The sequence below is a fragment of the Drosophila suzukii genome, chromosome X (assembly GCF_043229965.1).
Source record: "Drosophila suzukii chromosome X, CBGP_Dsuzu_IsoJpt1.0, whole genome shotgun sequence".
Taxonomy (NCBI): Eukaryota; Metazoa; Arthropoda; class Insecta; order Diptera; family Drosophilidae; genus Drosophila; species Drosophila suzukii.
Genome location: NC_092084.1, coordinates 6,535,169 through 6,560,862, shown reverse-complemented (window position 1 = coordinate 6,560,862; position 25,694 = coordinate 6,535,169). Strand labels below are relative to the sequence as shown.

The 25,694-nt window shown below is 46.9% G+C and overlaps 4 protein-coding genes across 17 annotated transcripts; 1 reads left to right on the top strand and 3 right to left on the bottom strand.

Moving 5' to 3' along the window:
* The first annotated feature begins 31 nt into the window (after nt 1–31).
* Nucleotides 32–20,348, top strand: LOC108016764 (coiled-coil domain-containing protein CG32809). Of its 14 annotated transcripts, none has more exons than XR_001767778.4 (19): nt 32–394; nt 1,475–1,630; nt 1,717–1,770; nt 1,830–1,972; nt 2,038–2,646; nt 7,534–7,624; nt 7,970–8,062; nt 8,517–8,631; nt 8,707–8,805; nt 10,086–10,249; nt 10,488–10,553; nt 10,640–10,723; nt 10,987–11,049; nt 11,182–11,644; nt 11,703–11,885; nt 11,979–12,072; nt 16,073–16,246; nt 16,314–18,052; nt 18,123–20,348. XR_001767778.4 is itself a non-coding variant. In XM_017083519.4 (18 exons), the coding sequence occupies exons 2-18, from the start codon at nt 1,525–1,527 to the stop codon at nt 17,475–17,477; spliced, it is 3,762 nt and encodes a 1,253-aa protein (XP_016939008.2). In that variant the 5' UTR covers nt 32–394; nt 1,475–1,524; the 3' UTR covers nt 17,478–20,348. The 14 variants fall into 14 exon arrangements, 10 of the variants coding, with proteins under 10 accessions (XP_016939008.2, XP_016939007.2, XP_016939015.1 ...); XR_005014839.3 differs by lacking the exon at nt 18,123–20,348 and adding an exon at nt 13,364–13,407 and having other exon boundaries at nt 16,314–16,561; XR_005014840.3 differs by lacking the exon at nt 18,123–20,348 and adding an exon at nt 13,364–13,407 and having other exon boundaries at nt 16,301–16,438.
* Nucleotides 2,652–6,478, bottom strand: b6 (pentraxin-related protein b6). The gene is made up of 5 exons (XM_017083531.4): nt 5,636–6,478; nt 4,371–4,464; nt 4,156–4,276; nt 3,692–3,913; nt 2,652–3,621 (listed from the first exon to the last, which is right to left on the bottom strand). The coding sequence occupies exons 1-5, from the start codon at nt 6,201–6,203 to the stop codon at nt 2,935–2,937; spliced, it is 1,692 nt and encodes a 563-aa protein (XP_016939020.2). The 5' UTR covers nt 6,204–6,478; the 3' UTR covers nt 2,652–2,934.
* Nucleotides 8,800–10,207, bottom strand: LOC108016769 (uncharacterized). The gene is made up of 4 exons (XM_017083533.4): nt 10,076–10,207; nt 9,543–9,998; nt 9,244–9,460; nt 8,800–9,192 (listed from the first exon to the last, which is right to left on the bottom strand). Exons 2-4 carry the CDS (start codon nt 9,664–9,666, stop codon nt 8,802–8,804), a joined length of 732 nt encoding a protein of 243 aa, XP_016939022.2. The 5' UTR covers nt 9,667–9,998; nt 10,076–10,207; the 3' UTR covers nt 8,800–8,801.
* Nucleotides 20,338–24,013, bottom strand: hfw (leucine-rich repeat domain-containing protein hfw). Its single transcript, XM_017083530.4, has 4 exons — nt 23,657–24,013; nt 21,729–22,600; nt 21,150–21,660; nt 20,338–21,086 (listed from the first exon to the last, which is right to left on the bottom strand). The coding sequence occupies exons 1-4, from the start codon at nt 23,672–23,674 to the stop codon at nt 20,694–20,696; spliced, it is 1,794 nt and encodes a 597-aa protein (XP_016939019.2). The 5' UTR covers nt 23,675–24,013; the 3' UTR covers nt 20,338–20,693.
* Between the last annotated feature and the right edge of the window lie 1,681 nt (nt 24,014–25,694).

Sequence of the window (25,694 nt, the reverse complement as noted above, 5' to 3'; positions counted from 1 at the left end):
CTGCCCAGTGACTCTGGAGGTCCGGGAACACTACGAACCGAACCGGGTTCACTGCGATTCCCAGCGAATGCCCACGCATGCGCCGCAAAAACCCAACCACGCAGACTTCATTCGGCTAGGGCGGAAACGCTTTCCGGTGTAGATATACCAGAAATATTTCTGCTCTTCTGCCGTTATGCTGCGTCGTCGGTGGCCGAGTCCCGAGTCCTGAGTCCTGACTCCTGATAGCTGCTGGCTGATAGCTGAGTGCAGTGTCGAGTGTTTGTGTTGAATTAAATCTACATTTTATGGACACACGGTGAGCTGTCCAAAAAACCATGAGCTACGGTCGGGCCTAAAACTTGGAGCCCCATCTATTGTGGAACCTTTCGAAATCGGATTTGGAAACGGCAAGGCAAGTGCAGTACCAGAAAAAGCCAGAAACACCGCCGGCGGTGTCGGTGTCCCAGTGAACCGCCCACACACCCTCATATGTGCATAGGTATACAAGGTAGAGACAGGATACAGGAGGAGATCCTCTGTGAAAACTCCACGGAATGCAGCCAACTAACCGCTGACGTGTGTGGAAAAGTCAACAACCACAAGTTCGTGTTCTTGTTTCCATGTTCCCACCCCTTTCCCAACTGGAAACTGGATGTTTTTGACACAAATAAAGGTGTGCTCTGGGGCAAAAGAAAAATAAAAACGGGATTGAGCTGAAGGCACCGCACCTAAATCTAATCAAAAATTCCTTTAGTGCCCTCGCTTTAAAGCCGATGGGATGTGTGGAAGTGGGTGGATGAGTATACACAGGCACACAAAAACCCGTGAAGTGCGTGCACTAAAAAGTATACCATGTTTCGTATGTACACATGTCTGTTCATGTTCCCCCACGTTCTGTGCCCCTTACACGGAGCCTGTGTTTTGGGAACAACAGGCAAAATGTATCTGAACATGCAGCTGAATGTAACTCAATGTAACTCAAATAGTGATAGTTTATATAATAGATTTTTGGAAATGGGCAATATTTCTGTCTCATTATCTCCGGAAATGAGATTTTCAAATTATGATGCTCTCTTAAGAGTCAAACGAAAGGTTTTTGACACAGTTTACTGACTGACAGAGCCTCATCTGGACAGTGTCCAGATCCAGATCCATATGCAGTTCCAGATCCAGCTCCAGTCACGCCTTCTGCTCGGTCCTGCTTCATTCCGTGCTGCAGAGTTTGCGCACTTCGTTGCATGCTTTTTGCATTAGGCACTTGGAGAGGTGCCACTCCCCCACACCCTTTCTGTGTGGAGTAGGGTAGGGTGCCAGGATGTGGGCGAGCATATGTACATATATGGTTTATCTACACCAAAGTTGCATACTGTTAGTGTGTGTGTGTGTGGGCGGTTCAGCGTGTTGTTGCCGGTATATCAAACGTAAACAAAGTTCAGTGGCATTTTCACATTACCCATACGCCCCGTTTCCCCCCATCGTTCCCCTCATGCAGCTGCAACTTATCCACTGAGCCACACAGAGCCGCAAGAGCAAAGAGCCAGGATGTTGATCCGCTGGAAGAGCAAAGACAAGAGCGCCTCCTCTAACCAGAGCGCCTGCGGCAGCAGCAGCTCCTCCTCGAAGAAGAAGCGCAAGGGAAGAGAAGGCGGTAAGTATCGTACAGTGGGTTTCTCAGGAGGAGAGAACGGGATGGTATGTGGGCACCCAACTAACTCTATGGTGGCTCTCTTTCAGAAGAAGACTGGCAGAATGAAGCAAAATCGGGACGACTTCCGCCAAACGAACAGGGTAAGTCCAATGACCAGGAGGAGTAGTCAGAGATGTACATGAGTGTCTCTTTTTCGCAGGTGGCGACGAACGACGACGAGCCATGCGTCGCGATGATCCACGACGGCACACGCTCGGCGGCGACATGTTGGTCTACGGCGGCTCCCAGCATCCCCATGCTCATCAGATGGCGCCCCAGCAGCAGCGCGCCATGGATCTGGAGGTTGGAAGGATGAGGGATCCCTAACCATTCAGCTATTATCATCATATCCCATTACTCTTTTACAGATGAGCACGCGCGCCCAAAAGAACAAGAAAAACCAGCCGATGAGGGGCTATGCACCCGTTAATCAGGGACCTCTGTTCGACGACGATCCGGGCATCATGTCGGAGGTGGAAACGGCCAGCACCGGATTCCGGAGGGGCGGCAAGCAGCGCTCCTCGCTCCCCGTGGTACGCACGCCCTCCAAAACGCTGGAGCGCCCGCTGGGCCTGGTCTTTCTGCAGTACCGCTCGGAGACGAAGCGCGCCCTGCTGCCCAACGAGATCACCTCGATCGACACGGTACGCGCCCTTTTCGTGCGCTCGTTCCCGCGCCAGCTGACAATGTCGTATTTGGAGGGGCCGAATGTGAAGATCTACATCCATGATGCCAGCAAGGACATGTTCTACGAGCTGGAGGATGTACGCTCCCATCTCCGCGAGATACGTGATCGTTCCGTGCTGCGCCTATTCGAGTCCACCGAGGTGGCGGCCCCGCCCCAGATCCTGCCCGGCGGCCCGGGCATACCCCAGCCCCTGCCCCCGGCGCAGGCCAACTGGGACCAGGATCAGAGCTACTTCAGTGAGCCGGAGTTCGACTCGGACTACAAGCACCAGCACATCCACAAGTCAAAGGTGAGTTTTGATTTAAATAGTCCTTTATTCAATATCACCGCGTAATTGCTAGGGTGTGGAATTGGGATAGGGATTGAAAATGTGGATGGGAAAGTGGTTGGGTGTCCATGAGCGAGTCAAGGATTGTTGGGAGGGCCCTGGTGGCGCCAGTGTAAAGCGTTGACTCCCACATGGACATGTGGGACTGGAGGTGCCCACACCATATAGAAACAAACAAAAAAAAACAGACAAGGAAGATGGGGAATGGGAAAGCTCAAGCTTGGGTCCTTGGACACGGTCCTTGGACAACTAGAAGTTGCCGCACGGACCCACACTGAGGCCCTTGAGGGCGTTGTTCATGTGCTCGCGCACATCCTTCCACGCGAATACAATGGCGCCCTGGAAGGGCTCCGTCTGGCAACTACTGCAGATGGCCATCACCGCCTTCACCTCCTCCTCGGCGGGCTCCCGGTCGTGCGTGCTGATCTCCTCCTCCAGGCTCATCTTGAGCGTCAGGTCCTGTTTGAACTGCTGGCCGCCGAAGTCGGCGAGTCCATTGTAGATTAGACTGGAATCTGTTCCGGATCCGTCGTCCACCACGGATCCATCGTCCAGCAAAACCAGGCCGCGCTTCTGTAGCTTCTTGGAGGTTTCAGTCTCCCGCTTGAACTGGATGTGGGTTTCCGTTTCGTCGATAAACTTCACGTTGGCCGAGTTGCTCAGCATCTGGAAGCGATTGGCTTGCAGTTGGCCACCCGGCGAGAGTCCCAGGAGCTGCTGGGCAACCAGTCGCGATCCCGCGTTGATCTGTCCATTGACGAAGTTCGTATTGATGGTGATGCCCTGCTGGGCGGGATCAGTGGGTGCAGCAGGAGCGGGAGCGGCAGCTCCATTTGCCGACGGCGGCGGTGGTGGTGGATTGGCCAAGTTGATGCGCACCCTAGTGGGGATCTGTCCACTGGCCAGTAGCGTGTGCATGGGCTGGGGACGATTGATCTGAGGAGAGCAGGAGTGTTACAAGGCCGGGTCCTACTGGAAGAACATAAATCTTTGACTATACACTCACCGAGGGTGGGGCACGAGTGGTACTGGAGAGCTCTTGGCCCTCGTGGTCGAAGTGGTGGACATGGTGGTGCTTGTGGTCGCGATGCGCCTTGCCGGCACTGAGTGCCACCCGGTAGACCTGAACCAGCGTCATCTCGAAGTGCAGGCCGTGGCTCACCTCGCCGGTGACCGAACTTCCACCGGAGCGCAGCTTTCCGTTCGCTGGGATTTTATGACCCACTAACTGCAGAGATTAAAGTGGCGATTACAGCATGCGAAAGTGAAAATTGGGTCGTTTCAGCGGTCGGCACACCATACAATCTTTCATTTTTATGAGTAATTTGCACAGCACAGCCTTTCGATGTGTACACTGTGCGCGTGGCGGCAGAGCTCTTCCCTATGGGACGCGACCGACCGCTGTTACATATATGTATGTATTTGGCATTTTCGCAATTGGCAGCGTAATTGGAGTCCATTCATACTCACCGAGTTGTGGAAGCCACGCCCAATGCGTTCTGCCTTCAGCCATGCCTGCCACTCGCCCGTCTTGCCATTCCATGAGCTGCACATGTGATGCCACTGCCGCATTTTCAGCGGGTAGTTCAATCTTGCCCAGAAACGATAAAGATTGGATGGATAGATTGGCGACTGCCTCGATTGATGGATCGTTGCGGTTGCGTTTGCGTCTCGTTTCGACTCACCTGTACATTTGCTGACCTTTTATGGCCATCGAAAGGAAACTGGAATTCTGCGCATTTGCGACCCAGATTTGCACCTCGCGTGGTTCCTTTCCAGCTGTGAATGTGTGAATGGATGGATAAGCGCAAGTGGATCAGATTGGTAATAGTTGACGATTGAGATTGCGAAATCGGAGCAGTATTACCCAACTGCAGAATGCTACCCTTACCCTAAACCCTAACCCTTACCCTTACTATTATGAATATTATGTAAGCCATAACAGAGCCATAACCCAGCAGATCCGGAAGCCCATCCGAGCGAGGAGCTCTGTTATAGCTGGGTTATAAAACCGGCAAGTGGCAAATCCTGTTAGGCTTGCCAGGCACATATGCATACATTTAAATATGAATCACCGCACGCAGCACCGGCTGTGTGAGAAAATTGAACACTTCCTAGCGGCGGAACGGGCTGGGTTTTGTAAATCCGGAAGCCCCACTGCTGATCACTGATCGCTGATCGCAGATCGCTGATCGTTGATCCCCGCTACTTGAAATGAGGCTTTGGAATTATGTCAAATGCTAAGGCCCGCAGCTGAAGCTCAAGCTGAGTGCGACACCAACAATGCCGACGAGACATCCAACTGGAAACAGGTAAATTATCGCTTATGTAATGCGACCGCAACGACAACAACAACAACAGCAGCAGCACAACAAGAAAACTAAGACCAACGGTGGCAAAGACTACGGCGTCATGGGGCAGTTGAAGAAATTTCCAAAAATTCAAGACGTTGGAAAACAAAGCAAATCTTAAAAATAGCAAGACATTGTCAGCCAGCCGCCTCTTGTATAGCACCACTTCTCATCCAAAGACCATCATAATCTTTACCAGCCTTCATCATCATCATCATCTCAGCATCGTTGACCATCAAACCAAGAGCGGTGGCTACCTGTCGTCTTTTGCTGACTTGCATCAGGAAGTGGACTTCCTTTCACTTTCGCAGCCAGGTGCGATCGCCGGAGCGTGGCCCACAAATTCACAAATGAAATTTCATTGCCCACAGCGAAGGTCTCTTTAGCCAAAGCGGTGGCCCATCAAAAGTTCGACGTCCGTCACCAGAGACCAGACTCTGAGCCGACCACTCCCCCCCCATCTCCCGTTGTCTTGCCGCTTATGCAACAGTGGTCATTGTGGATCTATTGTCTCGCCATAGCAAGTCACGGTGAGAGGCTGATCCCCATACCCACCCATAAACTACCACCCAAGCCAAGCCCAACCCAAACTGACTCACCCTCATAGGTCAAGAGGACGTGGTCGCCGCTGTGGTTAGTGAATCGCATCCAGAAGCAGAGGGTGAACTGGTCCAGCTCTGGCATCCGATTGGTGTACTCTACTTCGCCGTCCTGATTAAAAGCGAACTTCTTGACGCTGCACCGGTCGGCACCGTACAGTGGCGTTCGCGTGAAGGTCAACGGCTCCTTGGGCGTCTCGTCCTCAATGCTGTACGATTCGTACTGGTCCTCCACATGATCGGGAAAGCTGAGGCCAGATGCATGCTGTGATGCCACCGAGGCGCCCGCATCCACGCCATTCACAATAGCCGCTCTGCCCAGGAGCAGGTCGTCCTCGTCGACGTCGATGGCTTCCTTTTCGCTGGCCGGTGTGAACTGCGAAAAACTGGTGGACATCTCATGGCTGCTGCTCGCCGACCCCGGATGCGATTGCTTGAGGCTGTAAGAGGCTGAGCTGCCACTGCTGCTAATCCCGCTGGGGGATCCCGCGATGGGCTTCCAGGCGAAGGAGGCCACTGCGTTTAGGAGCACGACACTAACAAAAATTAAAGACAGGCTCGGCGCCATTTCGTTTCTGTATCTTTGTAGCCGTATCTCTGATTAAGTATGGATGCAATCCGGGGGTTTATCTGTATCTGAATCTGAATCTGAATTTGAGCCTCAATCAGGGTCTGGAAGATTCGATCTTCCACGCGTCTGCAACGTCCGATTGCCGCGATGTCTCGCACTTCACTAATCATCCACGCATGCGCCACAGCCAGGTTGAGTTGCGCCGAAAACCCAGCCGCTGCCTCCGTAACAAAAACATCAGCTCTGCCGAGCTCCCAGCTCCGAGTTCCAAGCGCCACTCTGCTCAGCTGGCCGCCAGTCGCGCTCAGTTGTAACAAATTGTAAAATTGTTGTATTGAAATCGAAACTGAATCTGAAACTGGTTGAGGTCTGTGGGCTGCGGCGTCTGTGACTGTGGTCTGCCGTAGCAGGCGTTGAATGAGCCAACCACTTGCACTTGCTGCACTCCAGGGATCGTTGCAGTTCGATAATCATCCAGCACCTAATTTGCAAATCCATAACGTAATGAGCCCAGAACTGACTGGAGAACTAACCATGTCGCTCGACCCACTGATCCCCAATGATACCTTCACTACTCAGGCAGAAAAAAGCTTTGAATTCTGTGTATTTGGCTAATTTGGCAAGTGAGTGGATCGGATTGATCGAGTGGTGGGTGGGTACATGTAGGTACATATGCCAATTAACTGTTATTCATCTTGCCATGGCCACAAGTCAGCGCTGGGATACCAATCAAAACAAACGTCTAACCAATGTTGGTGAACTGAAAAGAAATAAACTTTATAAGGAGCTATCACAAAAAGGGTTTTAAAACTTAGAACTGGTTCATTTTGGTTTTAGATGAATTTCATTTCGGTATTATTTTCCTTAGTTTTGTGGGTAATAAACTCAAATAATAACAGATATATTTCAATTTCATTTAGATTATAATGAATAATTGACCAGCTTGATTAGAGATATTCTTTCTTACCAGAAATTATGTATATTTAAATTTCACTTATAATATAATAATTATTTATGCAGCTTTATAAATAATAATGTATAAAGAATGTGTTATTGCAAATCGGTTAATAGATCTAGTCATTTCTCTCAGTGTGGTTACGAGTACGTGTCTGTGCGCAATGTTAGGGATAGGCCACGAATAGTCATTAAAGAGAGGAGAAACCATATTGGACATTTCATTTCACTACTTGAACGAAGGCCAATTGGCAGTGTTAATCAAAATAGCCATGCCCCTGTCCCTGTCTCTGTCCCTGCAATTGCTACTGCCACTGCCCTCCGGCGATTCCATGAACTAATCTGAAACACCGTTTATCCATCTATCTTTCAGATTGGGAAACAACCGGCGCCCTACTACGTGGGCTCGTCGCAGACATTGCCCCGCGGCATGTACTCATCAGAACGCAACAAGGTGTCGATGGGTGCGTAGCATGGTCGAAGCTGTCGACTAATTCCGTATTCTTTCCATTCGTTCCGAGTAGTGGACCCATGTTTTCAGTTGACCAATACCGAACCGTTACCGAACCTCCTACTCCTCCTCCCCAGGTGATCCTCCCTGCCCCGTTTGCCTCCTACTTCCTTCCCGGGACTTCAGTATTCAGTATTTTGGCGGGCTTACGTTGTTCGGTTCAGTTCAGTTCTCCCGCAGTCATGCGCATTCTCCAGTGAAAGCCAAGTCTAAATATGATTCATGTTCCATCCATTAACCATTAACAACACTCAAACCCGAAAATGAACCGAACCAATCTGAATCGAAACCGAAAAAGGAGCACCTGTGAAACCACTCAGATCACTCAATCCAAGGGGTAGCATGGAACCCCTGTTTCCCTACACCCCGGATCAGTTATACAGCATTCCAGGTACACGAGAATTTGCCTTTCTACCCAATTATAGCTAACATCGCTTCCATTTCCATACTTATGAACAGTATGTGTGGAATGTGAACAGTACATTACACATTGTGTACATTTGATCATCAATTGGCTTGCGCTTGCTTTATGGAACCGCTGGAAATTCAAATTCAAATTACAGATTACAAATTCAAATATAATACGATATTGGCAGTGCACTTAACATAACACCAATACCAATCGGAAAGCATTCATTTATGCGGCCCCAATCATGCATCCCATCCGTTTCATTACGAATTGATCTTATGTTTTATTTATTGCGTTTCGTTAGTCCTAAATTTAACTACCAAATGATAGAGTACCGAGTAACACACTTAGTTATCAACTACCCACCTATATATCATATATGTACTATATCTACCAGTCAAAGTCGCTGTTTTAACCAAGCAGAATGCCTTTACAGACGGATACACCAGTTCTCCGGAGCGCAGCAGCCGTGGAAACTATGAGGAGCCGTACTACAGTCAATACGGCACAAGGGGCACTGTGGTGGCGCCCATTATCGACGAGGAGCAGAGGTGAGGTGGCGGGATATGGAGTGGGGGAGTAGGAGAATCATTACTTATTCCCCAAAATGACATTTCCATTCACAGTGACGGAACCATGACCGAGGATCAGTACGCACTGTACGGCATCAAGGTGGGACCCAATCGTCTAACGCATCGCGGCAACCAGATATACGATCCCACTAGGTGAGCATGCTCCATCCGCGATTTCGCACAGCTTTCCGGTATGAGGCGTAGTCCTGCTGCAGCAGGTTGGGCAGATAGGCGCCGGTTCCCTTGGGCGCAGCAGAATTCCGCTTGCTGCGCCGGTATACCTTGATGCGCTTCACATTGCCATTGGATGAGGTGGTGGTGGCCGTGGCCACCGGATGGAAGTAGGTGGTGCCCTTGCTCTTGATGGCCTGCACGATCAGGCAGAGCAGATAGCCGCCGAAGGAGAGAAAGGCCAGGGCCGTGATGCTGATCTGGAACAGGGTCTGCAACTTGGAGGGCTTCGGTTCCATCCAGGAGGTCGGATGCGGTTGTGGATGCGAGTGCCAGGGACCACTGGAGCCGGTGGTATCGTGCTCACCCCTGCAATGGTCTATTTATAGATGCACCCTATGGCAACTAAAGCAGTCTTACCGATCTGCAGCCATCAAGGCCATTCGCTCCGGCAGTTGCGATTGCGATGGTGGTCCATCCGTCTCCGCCTGCTGCTCCGGACATTCAGTGGCCATCGGAATAGGCATGTTGGCCTTGTCCTGCTCCTCCATTCTCATCACTGACTTCTGCAGCAGCAGCAGCTCGTCCATCTGAAAGTTAACCAGGCAGCTGGCAAACCGCGCTGGTGTGCTGACCACTGACCATTCGGATTCGTCATGAGTCCAGGGCCATGTTGGTAAATGGTTACCCAATTGAGTGGAATATGAATTGGTACATACCACTGCAGGTAGTCATGGTTTTGGCTGCAAGCTCTCTTGGTGCACTGGTTCTTGCACTGCCACCGCTCCGAGTTGCCTTCCATTGACGACTGCGAAAGCGGACCACCGGCATCACCACCGGCATTGCGTGCCAACGATTACCCAGCGAAGCGACGGGTATATTGGCACCAGCTGGAGGGGATCTGGCTCGGGGGATATGTATATGTGATGGGGTAGAGGGTATATCGAAGTCGCATCGCAGGAAGAGAGGACGCCTGCATTCTTTCGGTTCACGCTCCCCTGCGCTAAGTGTTGTTGCGACCAGCGCGTTTCGACTTTAACGTGGATTCGGATTTGGATTCCGATAGCAATTCCAATTCCGGTGTCTGCACTGCGATGACGGATGCATAGGCTTGGCTGCGCAATTGGAGCGATGCAGTGCCAGCGGATGTGTGGCCCAATAAGCGGCACTCAACACTTGGAGACAAGTTTTTTTTTTTCGTTAATTTGTTTGTAAGTTTTTTACTGATTCCACGATTTTTTTGTTTGCTTACCTACTTGCAGGCCAGAGGATTTGCACCGTATTCGTGTGGAGCACATGGAACGACAGCTGGCCAACCTGACGGGCCTCGTGCAGAAGGCTCTGGTCAACCAGAATCCACAGATTGCCCCGCTGGCTGTGCCCACATTGGATTCCAACTACCTGGTCGTACCGTCGCAGATGCAAGGTATGTGTCCGGATTCGGGAACATCTTCCGAATCTGAATCCCCGGAAATCCCCCTAGATGTTGTGTAAACGGCGCACCCGCTTAGCTTGGAGCACTGTTGGCTGCACCGCCTGGCACTGCTTTGTAGAACTTAAGAGCTCGGGATCTCGCGGGGGAACTTCTTAAGATCTTAGATGCGAATGTCCGGTCCCTAATTACATGCATATCTCATTTGTTCTCTCTTCCGCACGCTGCGCAGCCAACGGCTCCGGGGACGAGCTGTACATTCGGGAGAAAGCTCCCAAGTTGGGCAAAAACTCGTGCCGTAAGTCTCACCCAAAACCAGGAAACCCAATCCTCCAAAGTCACTCTCAACAGCCACATGTCACATGTCTTGTCCTTGTTTTGCAGAAAAATCCGTGTCCTTTGAGAAGTCCGTATCGTTTAGCGATGATATACAGGGAATACCAAAGTCTCACAACCCTCTACATGCCGGTAAATTATTTACACACCCTAACACTCAGAATGAACATTGTTAGAATTCCTTAAATTACTGGGGCACATGGTTTCCAATGGAAACTGTGTAATATATTTTATTAAACCTTTTCGAATATTGTAATATATATTTTTTGGCGATTTTTGTTCTGAGTGTAAGGCAATGGTGTGCTTGGATCGCTTTCTAGACACAATGCAACCCATCCGTTTCCCTTTCTCACTACTGCCACCCATTGCCTCCGAAACGGGCGTGGATCTTACAGCTGACACAAAGCCAACCAAGCCGGCAATCAAGTCGTCCACCCTACCACGCACCTCGTCACAAGGTAAGAACGTCACCCATAAACCATAAACCATAAACCGTCACGCATGCCTCAGCCACGTTTTCCTATGTGTTGTGAACACATTTCCCAAGTGCTTTTCCCCACCTGATTTGATATGACACCCTACCCTCTTAGAGCGCGACCGCCTAAAGCCTCCGCCGCCGCCCAAGCCGATCGTGTTGGCCCAGACCGCCCATCCCAACTACCGAGCGGACATCGCACTGGCTCCCGAGGTGTACAACCATCTGCGCGGCCTGCAGAAGAAGGCAAAGGACCTGCGTATGGAGGTCCGCACCCTGAGGCGCCTCTCCCAGGCCCAGGCCGTTGCCGTGCGCGAGGACATCAAGGGCACGTTTATGCGCATTCGCGCCACCCTGCTGGCGAGCAGCGGCAGCTTCTGGGATCACCAGGGCGACCAGGATGCCACTCGCATTTCGCGCGAAGAGGAGCTGTATAAGCAGGAGGTCATCCGACTGGAGAAGGACCTTAGCGACCTGGAGGGATCGGTGGAGAATCTGCGCGGTGAGGTAATCAACCGTCGCACTCGCGTCAACATGACCGCCGTGGAGGACATGGCCTTGGTGCTGAGTCGGGCTAGGTGAGTGGATGATACAATGATGGGCAATTAAGCCTGATACCCCTGATCCCTCTTTCAGCAAAACTGTCGCCGAGCTGAAGCTCAAGTTCCCGGCCCTTTCGAATGGCTTGCGCTGCATCCTGTCCAACGAGATGGAGAAGGTGGTGCGAGAAGAAAAGTTCCTTAAAGAAGAGCCCGATCGCTTGGAATCGGCGCTGCGTCGCTGCAAGAAACTAACTGGCACCCTGGTGACGCTCAAACGGTTTGTAGCCCCTTATTCGGTGGCCATCCATCAATCATCTGCTCCTCGCTTCCGAAATTGAGAGATTATCTACTTTTTTGTTTGCCTCCGCAGCCTGGCCAGCGTGCAGGAGCAACGGCTGCCGCCCAATGAGCCAACTATTAGTGAGGAGCCGCCGCGATCGGCGGACATCTCGGCGCCGGACAAGGTGAGTGCGATGCATCTAGGGTCCCGGGAGAGATTGAGACCGTGTTGCTGCGACAGTTCACAGTACACAGAGCTAGTTCAAATCCAAATCCAAATCAAAATCGAAGAAAGCGTTATGAGGCGGCCTGGCCATAGCTCCTCCATTTCCATATATACTTATATACATATTATACCGCTCCATAACGTGTCATGACTATATATACATATGTATAAAAGTATTGTTTCCACTATTTCTATCGCAGAGATTAGTTGCTTTCGTCCTAACATATATCGAGTTTGCTATGCTTTTATTTCGAATCCACCTCACCAGATAAGATCTGATCTTCTCTCGAGACTCGTAGCTTTCACCCGAATCTGCGATCCTGCGATACTTTCAAGTAAAAAAAAAAACATTATCACATATAATATAACAAATATATGTAGGTGCCGCGAACCGAATCCCCGCTTTTCCACCAAGTCCGTCCGTCTGTATCTCTCTCCGTCTGTCCTGAAAAAGCACATTTCTGGATGTATGTAAATAACTTGTCCAACACTCTAGCTCAAGTTTTGGCGGTGATTAACCATTTGAATTGGGTACTGTGCAAATTTTGAATACGAACCCACTTTATTGTATCAACCCAAAAAAAAAATACTTTGATTACCTTACACTTATTCGTTTGTAGTCTTCGGTTTATCTTTTGTGCGTTTATATTATGAATAAGTTGCAATTGGCTGTTGTTACATAAATAGTGTTTTGGTTCATCGTTCATTTCACACAAAAATTATTCGAAACCATTCAACAAAATTCATTCAGCGAGAGTAACAGTATCAAAATTCAAAAAATTCGAATGGGATAGCGATCGCATTGCACCGCGAAGCTTTACCAATTGAACCACTGACCCACCCGGACACCCTGCCCTTTGACCCCGTGACCTTTTGTGCCCTTGACCACCTGAACTCGCCCCTGCTATTGCCCTTTGCAGCCCCTCCATTCCTCAAGCTTGTTGTTCTGAGCTTGCCCTGTTGGGTCTTAGATATTTGAACACTTAACTAGCAACCGAATACCACAGCTACAATAACAGATACCCAAAACATTTCATAAGAACTATTATCAAATATCAAAGTATCCAGTTGCAATCATCATCACATACTGAGAACCAAAAATATATCAAAATAATCAAACAGAACACAACCGTTAATTTATAAAGCAAAGCTAACGTCTTATAAAATGAGGTTTACCTTCGTTTTCTCTTTTTGCCTTTTCTCAAACATTTTTTGAATAACGTTTACAACAACAACTACAACCCACATAGTTTAACTGGCGATGGAGTTCAAACTTCAAAGAGGCAATTACTGAGTAATGACTGAAAATTCAAATATAAAAAAGAAATATTTACAAAACAAAAAAATAAAAAATACAAACAAACCGAAAAAATCCAAAAACAAAACCAAAAATATAATAAAAACCAAAAAGCAAAGAAACCTTTTTGACAAAGATGAAATCATAAAATTAATTCAATTTTCTTTTTGCTAAACATAATTTGCTCTGCATTAAACATACTAGTTTATATTTTGTATACTATTTACTACTGCTATAAACTTCTAACTAAACTAATACTCGTAATAAACTCGAAACCCATATCAAATCTCATCAAAAAAAGCTGTCCATAAGCCACCAGAAGAACACTCCCAGAAACCGCAACCCCCAGAACCAACCAACCAACCCATAGCTACATATCCCAGTTCGTATGTACATATGTATAAAAATAAGTTTTAAAAGCCCATTTGAATGATTGTCTGTGTGCTTACCATTCAAAAAGCCCCGAGAACTACCCAAAATCCCCTTTTCGATCTGAATCAGTAGCCAGTAATTCTAATCTTCTGATTAAGACGCTCTTTTTGGGACACTCTCCTGTGCCTTTCTTCAGAATTTATTCCTGGGGGGAAATCCAAACCATTAGTGTTCTTTACTTGCTTTCCGATTGCAAATGCCTAAGAGTCCCCCACCGAGCAATATGGTAAATATAAATGGAAGTAATCTTGTGAACCGATCCACACCGGTTGGTGTTTTCAAAGGGGCTAATGTATTCGAACACCCACTTTTGTTTGACTCAGTGTTCCATTTTTCCCGTCCCGACTTTAAGAACCCCTTGAAGCTAATATACACCACATCCACCCAATCACCCCCCATATCCGTATCCGTATCCATACGAGGAGTTTTGTTTTCAGAGTTTGCTGCTTTGCAAGTCTTCTGTTGGTGCTCGTTCCTTGTTGTACATATATGTTGTTTTGTCTTTGTCTCCTCCTCCCAAATGTGTACACACCTCCTTCTTGTTCAGCTCGCATAAAACTTGATTGCCTGGGTCTCTTCCGGTTCCGGTTGAACATCCATCCTCCCAGTCACGTAATCAATCATTGTTGTCCGAGAATACGAATGACCTTTCGGTTTGAGCTTTAAACGAATTCAACGAAACAGGAAGTGGCACACAGTTAAACACAAAAACAAATGCAAAACAAAAAGATACCGAGATATGTAGATAAAGATTAATTAGGAATTTTTTTAAAAGTGCCCCTTCCCGAATTCCTTTCATTAAATGTGTCCATTTACTCTAATCGTACGAAAACTCCCCGCTAAGAAGAAGAGCTCACCTAGCTAATCTGTCTAACTTTTAATTGATATTTTGTAGTTGCGAGCAACGCATATGATATGATATGTGTGTGTATATATACAAATATACGAATTAGAGAATATGTATGTATGTATATGTGTGTGTACCCCCGTTTATGTACGTACACACCAGCTACTTCCCCATAAACTAAACCAACTCCCTCATACCAAACATTCCGAGCCACCACGCCCGCAAATCATAACCACCTATATAGTACCTAACAATTAATCATAAACCAGACAATCGAACGGCCAATTGTACTGCAGTCAATCAAGTATGCAAACAGTCATCACTCTCAGTCACTGTTCTCACTCATCGATTGTTGTCTTTGAAGTTTCAACAATCTATCAATCCATCGACCTATCAGCCCCCCATCAAACACACTCTAAAGGTGTGTTCCTCCCCCAGAAACCATCATCATCAAAATCAGAAGCAAAATCAGAACTAGCATAAGTACCAATTAAGCAATCAGAGACCCTCATCTTGACTTAAACTAAAACTGATATCTAGTACCGGTAAAGCTCTGCACATGAGGGAAGATCCATAGAAACTCAGATATACAATACTACATAGAAAGACACTTATCCCCCGACATTCTGCATCGTAACCGGTGAATACCTCCTTAGAATCCATGAATGCGTCCCACATGGCTTGCAATTTATTTCAGCTTAGAGCTTATAGCTTACATACCATATAATACAGGAATCTAACCAGCCATCATCTGTCAATCGCATCCGCATCCGCATCTCCCCTGTTTCTTACGCCGCGGCGTCTTTAAAGTTAATTATACCATCTACTATACATACTCGTGTCTTGGAAATATTATTTTCATATCATACCATATTCACCCACTCCACTTGTAGAACGCTTACCTTTGCTTGTTGCCTGCTTGTGAATATACATTTGATTTACTGGACATTCTATATATGGCAACCGATCATGTAATATGTATGCGCTTCCAATGGAAGCCTTCCATATGTGTTCCTATTTGTTTTTGATTATTCAGTAGAGTTTAGCTGCAAGACGGCTTTTTTCACTGCATGATCCGTTCCTATGCAACTGCACCGTTTTTTCAACGACCTAGCGAATTTTTTTTTCGTTTAGTACATACTTTTCCAATATTTAATGCTGGGTTACTTGCGTATCGTTATCGTATCAGATGTGTATGTGTAATCAGTTAATTTGCGAGAATATATATACAATATGTGTCCTATTTGAGTACCTAATTGCCGAATGTATAAATGTGAGATGTTATTCGACTACCAACTATAAATATATATTATGTACTATTCTTCGCCTCGCGGGAGCTGCATTAGTGCCTGTGTTTTACCGCCAAATTGTGTGTTCTTGTAGCCAATCCCAACACCCAGGATGGGGTCGTTCGCTCTCAGCGGGGGACTCGCACCCGAAAACGCACTCGATGCTCTGCTAGATGAGCTCAAGACATTCTCCAAGCCCATTGCCCAACAACAGCAACAGCAGCAGCAGCAGCAACAACAGCAGCAGCAACACCAGCAACTATACGAGGTAAGAGCCATTACCAACCATCCACCATACCCAGCCAAACTCAAGGGGTCCAAGTCTACTTCCGCAGATTCGCCCTGAAGATTCGGCATCCGATGAAAGCGCACAGGCCGCAGTACAAAGCACCGTCACCACGCAAATATCGCAGGCCCGTCTCTACACGGAGGCGAGCGTCAATATGCAGCAGGCGACCACCGGCAGCATGGTCATCGCTGTCGCCTCGGGCAGTGTGCCAGCTCAAGCTCAGGTTCAGGCTCAGGCTCAGGTTCAGCGCGGAGTGCTCACCCACCAGCAATCGCAATCGCAGCCTTCCCAGGCACAGCTAATGGTGCACACCAACATGGGCAGCCTGCGCCGTCTGCACTCCTATCCCAGTGAGTCGGATGGCGAACTGCCTCCTGGGCCGCCGCCACCGACTGGTCCGCGGGCCAGCGAGATTACAATGGCCAACGGCGGCAGCAGCAGCAGCAGCAAGCCACCCGTGCCCGAGCGAAACGCTGAATTGATCACCAAGGTGGGCCACAAGCGCATCCCGCCACCTCCGCCGCCACGCACCAGCTCACGCAGTCCACTGGCCAGTCCAACCAGCCCGAATGTGCCACAAAGCACAGTTGCCGCAGTCAATTCGAATGCCATGGGAAACAGTGTCCACCCAGTGGGTGAACCCGTCGTCGTCCCCCTTGTCGTTAGCGGCGACACCTCAAGCGGGGACAACTCGAGCGGCAATGAGTCCGGCAACGATCATGTCCAGCGTCAGGTGGCTCTCGAGATGCGCCACCAGGAGCTGCTAAAGAAGCAGAAGATGTTGCAGGAGCAGTACCAGCGGTTGCAGCAGATGAGCAAGCTGCCATCGGTGGATGTGGCCTGCCCCTCCTCGTCCTCATCGTCGCAATCGCAGGACATGACCGGTGGCGGCGGCGGGAGCAACACGCTGCTCCGGAAGCTGGGCAGCGAGACCAACATCCAGCAGAAGATCGCCGCATTGAGCCTAGCCTGCGAGGCTAGTGGAGCCGCAGCTGCGGCGGCGGCGGCTGCTGCTGCGGCTACCAATGGTGTGGTGGCCAGTGATGCTACGAGCGGTGCGATCGGCGGTGGTGGTGGTGTAGGTGGTGGTGGAGGAGCTGCGGGAACGGCTGGTGCGGGCGCTGCTGCTGCGAACTCCAACTCGAATTCCCAACACCAGACAGCCAATACGACGACCACTAAACAGCTGTACGAGACCGAGATACTTTAACACAACTGGAAATTGGCGTGGAACGAAGCTAAAATTGACATTTAATCGGAGCGGAGCATCTGAAATTGCGGCCTAGACTAGTCCAAGTCGAGTTCTAGTCGAGGCCCTATCAACACCATCCCCAATATTTGCGTGGATAACGATTCCGATACTGATTCCGATTCCGACAGAACAGAACAAAAACGATGATTACAAATGAATATGAATGACAAAGATTACCTTTTCGTTTGTTAGGGTTTTTGTATTTACTATCATCTAATTGTCGTACATAAATGTGTATTTGCACAACTCCAGTAACTCCAGCATCCGATGTTGTATGTTAGGTGTTGTCTGTGAAAACGCAAAGCTAAAGATCGGAAACAAAACTAAAACAAAAACGAAAACATACATATATCGAATCGAGTTGAGTCGAGTCACAAATCAAAAACCGTATGTCTAATGCGTAATCACCATTTGTGCACCCTCCATAAAAAAAAAATGAAACGGGCATAGGAAATGTTGTATAGCATACCACATATACCATATACCATACACCCTATGCACCAGCGTAAAAAGCCCCAGATGAATGTATTTATGTATGTATTCGCTTACATTGATGTACTTGTTGCATGTTGTGTTTTTGTTGTTGTTTCGATGAAATTATAGGTCACATAGGTCAAGAGCAGCAGGAGGGGAAGCGATCAGAGCCCGAGCATATTGCAAGACTCCGGCTGCAACACCATAAGACCCAGCACTAAGCCTAGATATATCCATGCAATGTGGATGATGTGTCAATGCCCCAGCAGCGCCCCTTGACCCCGTATCCCAAATCAAAAATCCAGGATCCCGGAACCAGGACCTGGCCAGAACCCAACCCAACCAACCAACCAACCACACGTAGAACAACCAACACACACTTCTGCATAGCAAAGCATATAACGCTACACCACACATTACACAGTCGTACGTACACAAGCCGATTTACGATTAACAAACTATTATGCACATGTACAGATCTACGTATGTACTAAAAATATGTCATAGATTTTTATTATTACCTTGGTATGGGACGTGAGACTGATAGTTCTATATATGTAGCTCATCAAGATACAATATGAAATACGAAAGCAAAAAGATATTGTACTTATTTTTGTTAAACGATGACTAGCTAATTTTATTCCCCACAAAAGGCCACGAGCACTCCCCCTTCCATTCCTAAAAAAAAAGAGACCTCGAGCTCGTTATTCTTGATGGGAATTTCGGAGAGTGTAGACTTCGGACTACCGATGGTTTTATTGTTTACACGATGCACCTATCAAATGGGTAACACATACACATATACTTAGCTCTATATGCATTCAACGCTAGACGCAACATCGAACAGTGGTCGGTGGTCCAGAACGCAGGTCCCCATAGACCCCAAAACCATATCCATTGGGTAGGTCACGATCACGGGCATTGCCCAAAAAATCTGTGACAGATCGACAGGTTTTTTCCCTCCCTACTCTATCAGGCTTTCGGGTATTTTGTCGACGAGATCTCTTGACTGCATTGTTTTTAGCAAATCCCAATAACCCAAAGTTAACCGAGAATCGTTACATCAGCATCGCTATATCCCTACAATATAAGTATGTACATATATGTATTCCGATGTTTCGGGGGGCATAATGTGGATGTGGATGGACAAGACAACCAGCACACTCATGCACACACATCGATTTGTTATTTTTACTGCTCAGCCAGTATTACACTTCAGTATTATAGGCTAATTTACGATTAAATTTACTTGTAACACACGACTTAAACGAAATTTGTTGCACCTCTGCCACGTTCTTATATCAATTAGACACTCACAACACACGTATTCCTTAAATTGTTCAATTTTCGAAGTCTAAGTGAGATCTCCTCGGTCCGTCAGAACGGAGGGGAGCTGCACAAGTCGAGCGTTTTAGCATAGAATCTAACACTACACGAAAAAGTAACAATGAACATTTTAGAGTATATGTATCTGCTACTTGCTACTCATATATGTATGTATAAATTCATAGTTCTATTATATGTATATCCAATAGCTCAAATACACACCCTCAATCCACTTCCCCCCAACCCCCTAGAAGGTCAGGTCACCTTCTCCAGGCTTCTGCTGACGATACATACATACTTTATGGCCGCCTATAACGGCTACCAGCCGTATCTTCTATAGAGAGGCCCTATAAGTTTAGATGCCCCGGGTGCAATAGACTTGACTTCAAGACTAAAATGCCAAAAACACATACATATGTAAACCCTTAGGTGCGCGCTCAATTCATTTACATTTACATATACACAAAGACAAATATTTACCTAAGTTAGTAGATTTGTATTATTTATTTAGCGCCATTCGACGAATATGTATAACATATATTTACATGCAAAATCACGCAACGAATACACATTTAAAAGAACATATATACATGCATACGAAGATAATAAATAACGAACTATGCGAAAGGCAGTGTTTAAAGGTCCCCTAATAATACCAACTCAAGATATTTAAGTATAAAGTTATACAAGGAAACGTGGCCAATTCAAAATGGCATCGTACACCCAATTATATTCCTTAAAAAAGGCACACAACAAATCACACTCTCAATCACACACCAACCAAAAAAAAAAAAAACACTCGCAGACGCACTCGTCCCATTCACCTACACCTTATCCTAAAAGGTATTTAGTATCGCCAAGTAGGCGGAGACGGTCTAAAACCAGAAATCCTGCAGGTGCAGAACTCAATTCAGATTTAAGCTGCATCGAAAGAGTTAAGAAGTGCGTATTTTTTTCTTAATAATAATTATTCTATTTAAATCACAACAAACCACAACAATAAATATCATTCGTAAAATGGACTCTGAACATGACTTTGTCTATTGATTTATTCGTCGTTGTTCTCTGCTGACTAAACTGATATCGAGATATGCTTACTCTGATCTGATCAACTTTACTCTGTAAATATGTATATATCCAGATGCACCCACTACATTACGACAAGTACATGCATACAGTTCTTAGGGCTAATAACAACAAAAATCGTTCACATATGTATATAAAAGGCACATAGTTCCGCAGTCGGATATATAGAATTAGATGGAACACGTATGGAAATACGTTCTGTCATGTGAATTATGTCACGGTCAAAGTTTTCTGTCTGTCTGTCGGTTGCTTTATATGACCTAGGAACCCCCCGGTGAGGAAACAACTCTACGATTCACACAGCCAATCGCAGGGCAACTTGGGCATTTTGCTAGCTGGCCATGGCAGATAGCCAGCAGTCTTGAAGACCCAATAATCGTAGGACACCTTGGCAATAAGCGCCAGCAACAGGATGACCTCGGCGGCTATTAAATAGTATATGTAGTCGGTCCAGTCGGGAGGGGATTGGCACAGCTTGGCCTCCTGCAGCTCGATGACACTCTGGGGCAGGTTGCGACAGCGAATCTCCATGTAGTCGGGTATGTCGGAGCTGCGCTCCTTCAGCCAGTTTTGCAACGTCTTGGCCGAGTTGCAGTCGCACTGGAGCTTATTGCCAGCCAAGTAGATACGACGACCCAGGCCCGAGTCCATTAGGGCATTATTTAGGAAATACTCGGGAATCTAAATTTTTGGTAGGTACTCTTAATCCGGATCCACTTGGAAATAAGATCTTTGCTTACTTACCTTGCTCAATGAATTATTCCGCATGTAGATGCGCTGAAAGGTTTCGATGAACTTGGTACCCTCGAACTCGTAGATGGAGGATATCTGGTTGTTGTCGGCCACAAGGCGGTTGATGTTGTGGTAGGTGGGATTCGTCTGGAAGTAATCGCCCAGGCTGGTTATCTTGTTGTTTGTGATATTGAGCATAAATGTGTTGTCCGGCAGTCGTTGCGGTAGCTCCACCAGGCCAAGATTGGAGCAGTCGACATGGCACTGGGGCTTCGACTGGTTGTCCTGAATGATCATGATATTCTGCAGTGTGCAATTGCAGCTACCGTAGTTCGGGATCACCGGGCAGTTTGTCATGCAACGCTTTCTGTTCTCCAACTGCTCGACGGACACCTTGTCTGTAGACTGAAACCAGGTGCTGGTGACGTTGTACTGGCAGTAGGAGTGCTTGGGATTTACAAAGTTTATGGATTCGTTGTAGATGATCTCGTTGAGTGGGTTACACAACATGCGCATGTTGCCACTAAAAAGGAGTCGAGTTAAGATTTTTAATTTGCTGAACATTCATGAAGGTGTGTGTAGGTGCCTCACCTGATATCCAGAGTAATGTTCTTGTTTTGATTCCGATGCGGCACCAGCGACAGATTGTTGTTCGACATGCCAAAAAACTCCAGGTGCGGCACATCCTTTACCGCCCGCGGCTGGATCTCCGAGATGTTGTTGTTCGATATATTCAGGCATTTGAGAGCCGAGAGACGTGGAAAAGCGTTCACCAGTCGCGTGATGTTGCCATCGGTCACGGCAAGCGACTGCAGTGATCGGAAAATGGGATTGGACAGATCCATGTCCTCCATGGTCATGTTGCGCACGTGCAGGTTGATCCATTTGGATATGTTGCTGCAGCTCGAGATCATCGTCAGCTGCGATATGTTGCAGCAGTACCAGGAGTTGGGCTTCGCCGGATGTTCCTTGCACTGGCATTGGCTGTTTCCCAGTGCTCCTCTGTTCTGGGAGTCCGATTGGGGAGTGGTCGAGGCCTGGCCCTCGATGGCGTCGGTTCGTCCGTCAAAGGTGGGGCCACCACACAGCTGCTCCTCGGCATAGAAACAGTGCTTGAAGTACTCCGGTACTTCAGGAGCAGCCGGCGGAGGAGGGGCGGCCGAAGTGGTCGAGGTGGAAGAGGACGTGGACGAAGATGAGGCCGATGCTGTTGTTGTAGTTGTCGTTTCTGTCACAGATTCCGAATTGGATGCGCTTTGGGCCACCGTTTCCGGCGGAGTTGATGCCGTAGTGGCTTCACTTATGCCCACATTATCGGCCGTGGATATAGGAGCCGGTATGGCTGTCCCTTGCTCACCTTCCTCCAGCGCGGCATGGGGATGCTGATGTGGGGAGGAGTCCTGACTGTTTTCTGGCCGCGCGCATGCGCCTGTCACAAGGAGCAGCAGAAGGAGCCATAAGCCCTAAAACGACAATCAAATGGCACATTAGTGAATGTGAATGGTGAACTGGATAGGGGGGGAATATGGGGGGAAAAGTACCGAGTCGCACGTTCGACGTACATATGCAAATATTTGCCCAAGCAGACGCGTTTGTTTACGAATCGAATTAGCCCGACGAGGGCTTGGCTCGTCCGGTCCTCCGGTGGCCGTAATTAGGGTAATGGAGGCGCACCCTGTACGCACCAGTTGGAAGGTCAAAACTCCGGGGGAGGAGGATCCGGAGAAGGGTATCCAACTGGTTCCCAATTGTTTACCCAGTCGATTTAGCGTCTTGCGGCTTTACTGCTAATGACACCGCCACGCTAATTCGGCAATTAATTAACGAATCGAATCGAATCCGTATGTGATAAAAGGCCAATAAAAAGATTAATTGTGTTGGGAAGCAATTGTGGGCGGGTTAGATGGTCGGTTGGTGGTAAATTGACAGTTTCGGCGGAATGGAGGAGCTATTTCTGAAACATGGGCCTTGTTGGAAACAACATAGCCAACAATATATTTTAACTGGATATCGTTTTTGAAAGCAACGTGTATATTAATAAAATAGTAAAATGCTGTTACTTCTAAAGGAACGTGCTTTATCTATATCTTAATAAAAAAGTACAATGCATACATAGGTGCATACTATATCCCAGTAATTTATTTTAAGTGGTTACGGAATAGGTCTTAGTTCTATATCATATTTACATACTATGGTGGGTACTTAGGTGCGCACAACTGCCCAATATTATATTTAACTGGTTCGGGAATAAAATCTAGGCCTTACTATAGGAATATACTGTATTAATACCCAAAATATACTTTACCAAACTAGTAATACGGTATAGGGCCTACTTATAGCATCATACCATTCGTACCTGTTTAAAGAGTTCCGAGTGTAAATACCCCACCCACAGAACCAAGAGATATGCGCGAATCAGTAATTTACAGTATTTTTGAGATACAATATCAGCATATAGCCCCTATACCATATACCCGCACCCACACAGACTCGTGGAACTGCATGCGCATTGGACTTACGTGGGAGTAAGCCAACATATCGCCTCTAAAAATTGGATTCCGCTTGGCCTTCAACCAGTTTATCCTGGATGAGTTTACTCCTTGATGGGGCGGCGTGGGAACCAAGTGGAATTCGACATATGAGGAATCATAATCACACGGAAGTGTCAACAATTTAAATGATTTGCGCAAATCCCAGTCCCAGCGCAAGGGAGCTCTTTTCTGGCGGTTTCACGGACTCGGTTGCTCTGCCAAGTGATCTGCCACAAATTCGCATAAAAAACCGCACTCCTACGCGTAGAATTTGTGGAAAACAAAAATATCCAACTCAATTCACGAAGCGTGAACAAAACAAAAGCAAACTGTTACGCGCAGCGTAGCAGAGCACTTACTGTTAAACGCTCTGTTCGCCGCGGGCTATCGATTCATCGATAGAACTAACAGTGCTGGGCGATAGTACACGATGGCTTGCCAATTTAACCCTTATGGCTCGCATTTGTTCCGTGTGCTGGCAATATTTTTGTAAAGCTTTAAGTTAAAAAATAAGAATATTGGTCAAGTTGGATTTTTTCCATATTTCAGTATGGAACCCCAAAACTGCACTTCTAAATTCCATAACTTGAGTTATTGGATCCCGATTTTGAGGTGGGATGCCTTTATGGATTGGTGGTTGAATTCTCTAACGACCTACATTAAAATATTCCGTTTAAGAGAGGGTCCAAATTTTAGCCTGTTTTCATGTTACTTTTTTCGTATTTCCAATGGGTTTTAGTATGCGACCCCAAAACTGCACTTTCGGATTCCATAACTTCAGTTATTGGATCCTGATTTTGAAGTGGGATGCCTTTATGGATAGGTGTTTGAATTCTCTAACGATCTACATTAAAATATTCCGTTTAAGAGAGGGTTAAAATTTTAGCTTGTTTTCATGTTACTTTTTTCCAAATTTCCAATGGGTTTCAGTATGGGACCCCAAAACTGAACTTCTAAATTCCATAACATGAGTTATTGGATGCCGACTTTGAAGTGGGATGCCTTTATGGATTGGTATTTGAATTCCCTAATAATAAACATTAAAATATTCCGTTTAAGAGAGGGTCAAAATTTTAGCCTGTTTTCATGTTATTTTTTTCCGTAATTCCAATGGGTTTCAGTATGAGACCCCAAAACTGCACTACCAGATTCCATAACTTGAGTTATTGGATCCCGATTTCGAAGTGGGATGCCTTTATAGATTGCTGGTTGAATTCTCTAAATATCTACATTAAAATATTCCGTTTAAGAGAGGGTCCAAATTTTAGCCTGTTTTCATGTTACTTTTTCCGTATTTCCAATAGGTTTCAGTATGGGACCCCAAAACTGCACTTTCCGATTCCATAACTTGAGATATTGGATCCCGATTTTGAAGTGGGATGCCTTTATGGATTGGTGGTTGAATTCCCTAACGATCTACATTAAAATATTCCGTTTAAGAGAGGGTCCAAATTTTAGCCTGTTTTCATGTTACTTTTTCCGTATTTCCAATAGGTTTCAGTATGAGACCCCAAAACTGCACTACCAGATTCCATAACTTGAGTTATTGGATCCCGATTTCGAAATGGGATGCCTTTATAGATTGCTGGTTGAATTCTCTAAATATCTACATTAAAATATTCCGTTTAAGAGAGGGTCAAAATTTTAGCCTGTTTTCATGTTACTTTTTTCCGTATTTCCAATGGGTTTCAGTATGGGACCCCAAAACTGCACTTCTAAGTTCCATAACATGAGTTCTTGGATCCCGACTTTGAAGTGGGATGCCTTTATGGATTGGTGGTTGAATTCCCTAACGATCTACATTAAAATATTCCCTTTAAGAGAGGGTCCAAATTTTAGCCTGTTTTCATGTTACTTTTTCCGTATTTCCAATGGGTTTCAGTATGGGACCCCAAAACTACACTTCTAAGTTCCATAACTTGAGTTATTGGATCCCGATTTCAAAGTGGGATGCCTTTATGGATTGGTGGTTGAATTCCCTAACGATCTACATTAAAATATTCCCTTTAAGAGAGGGTCCAAATTT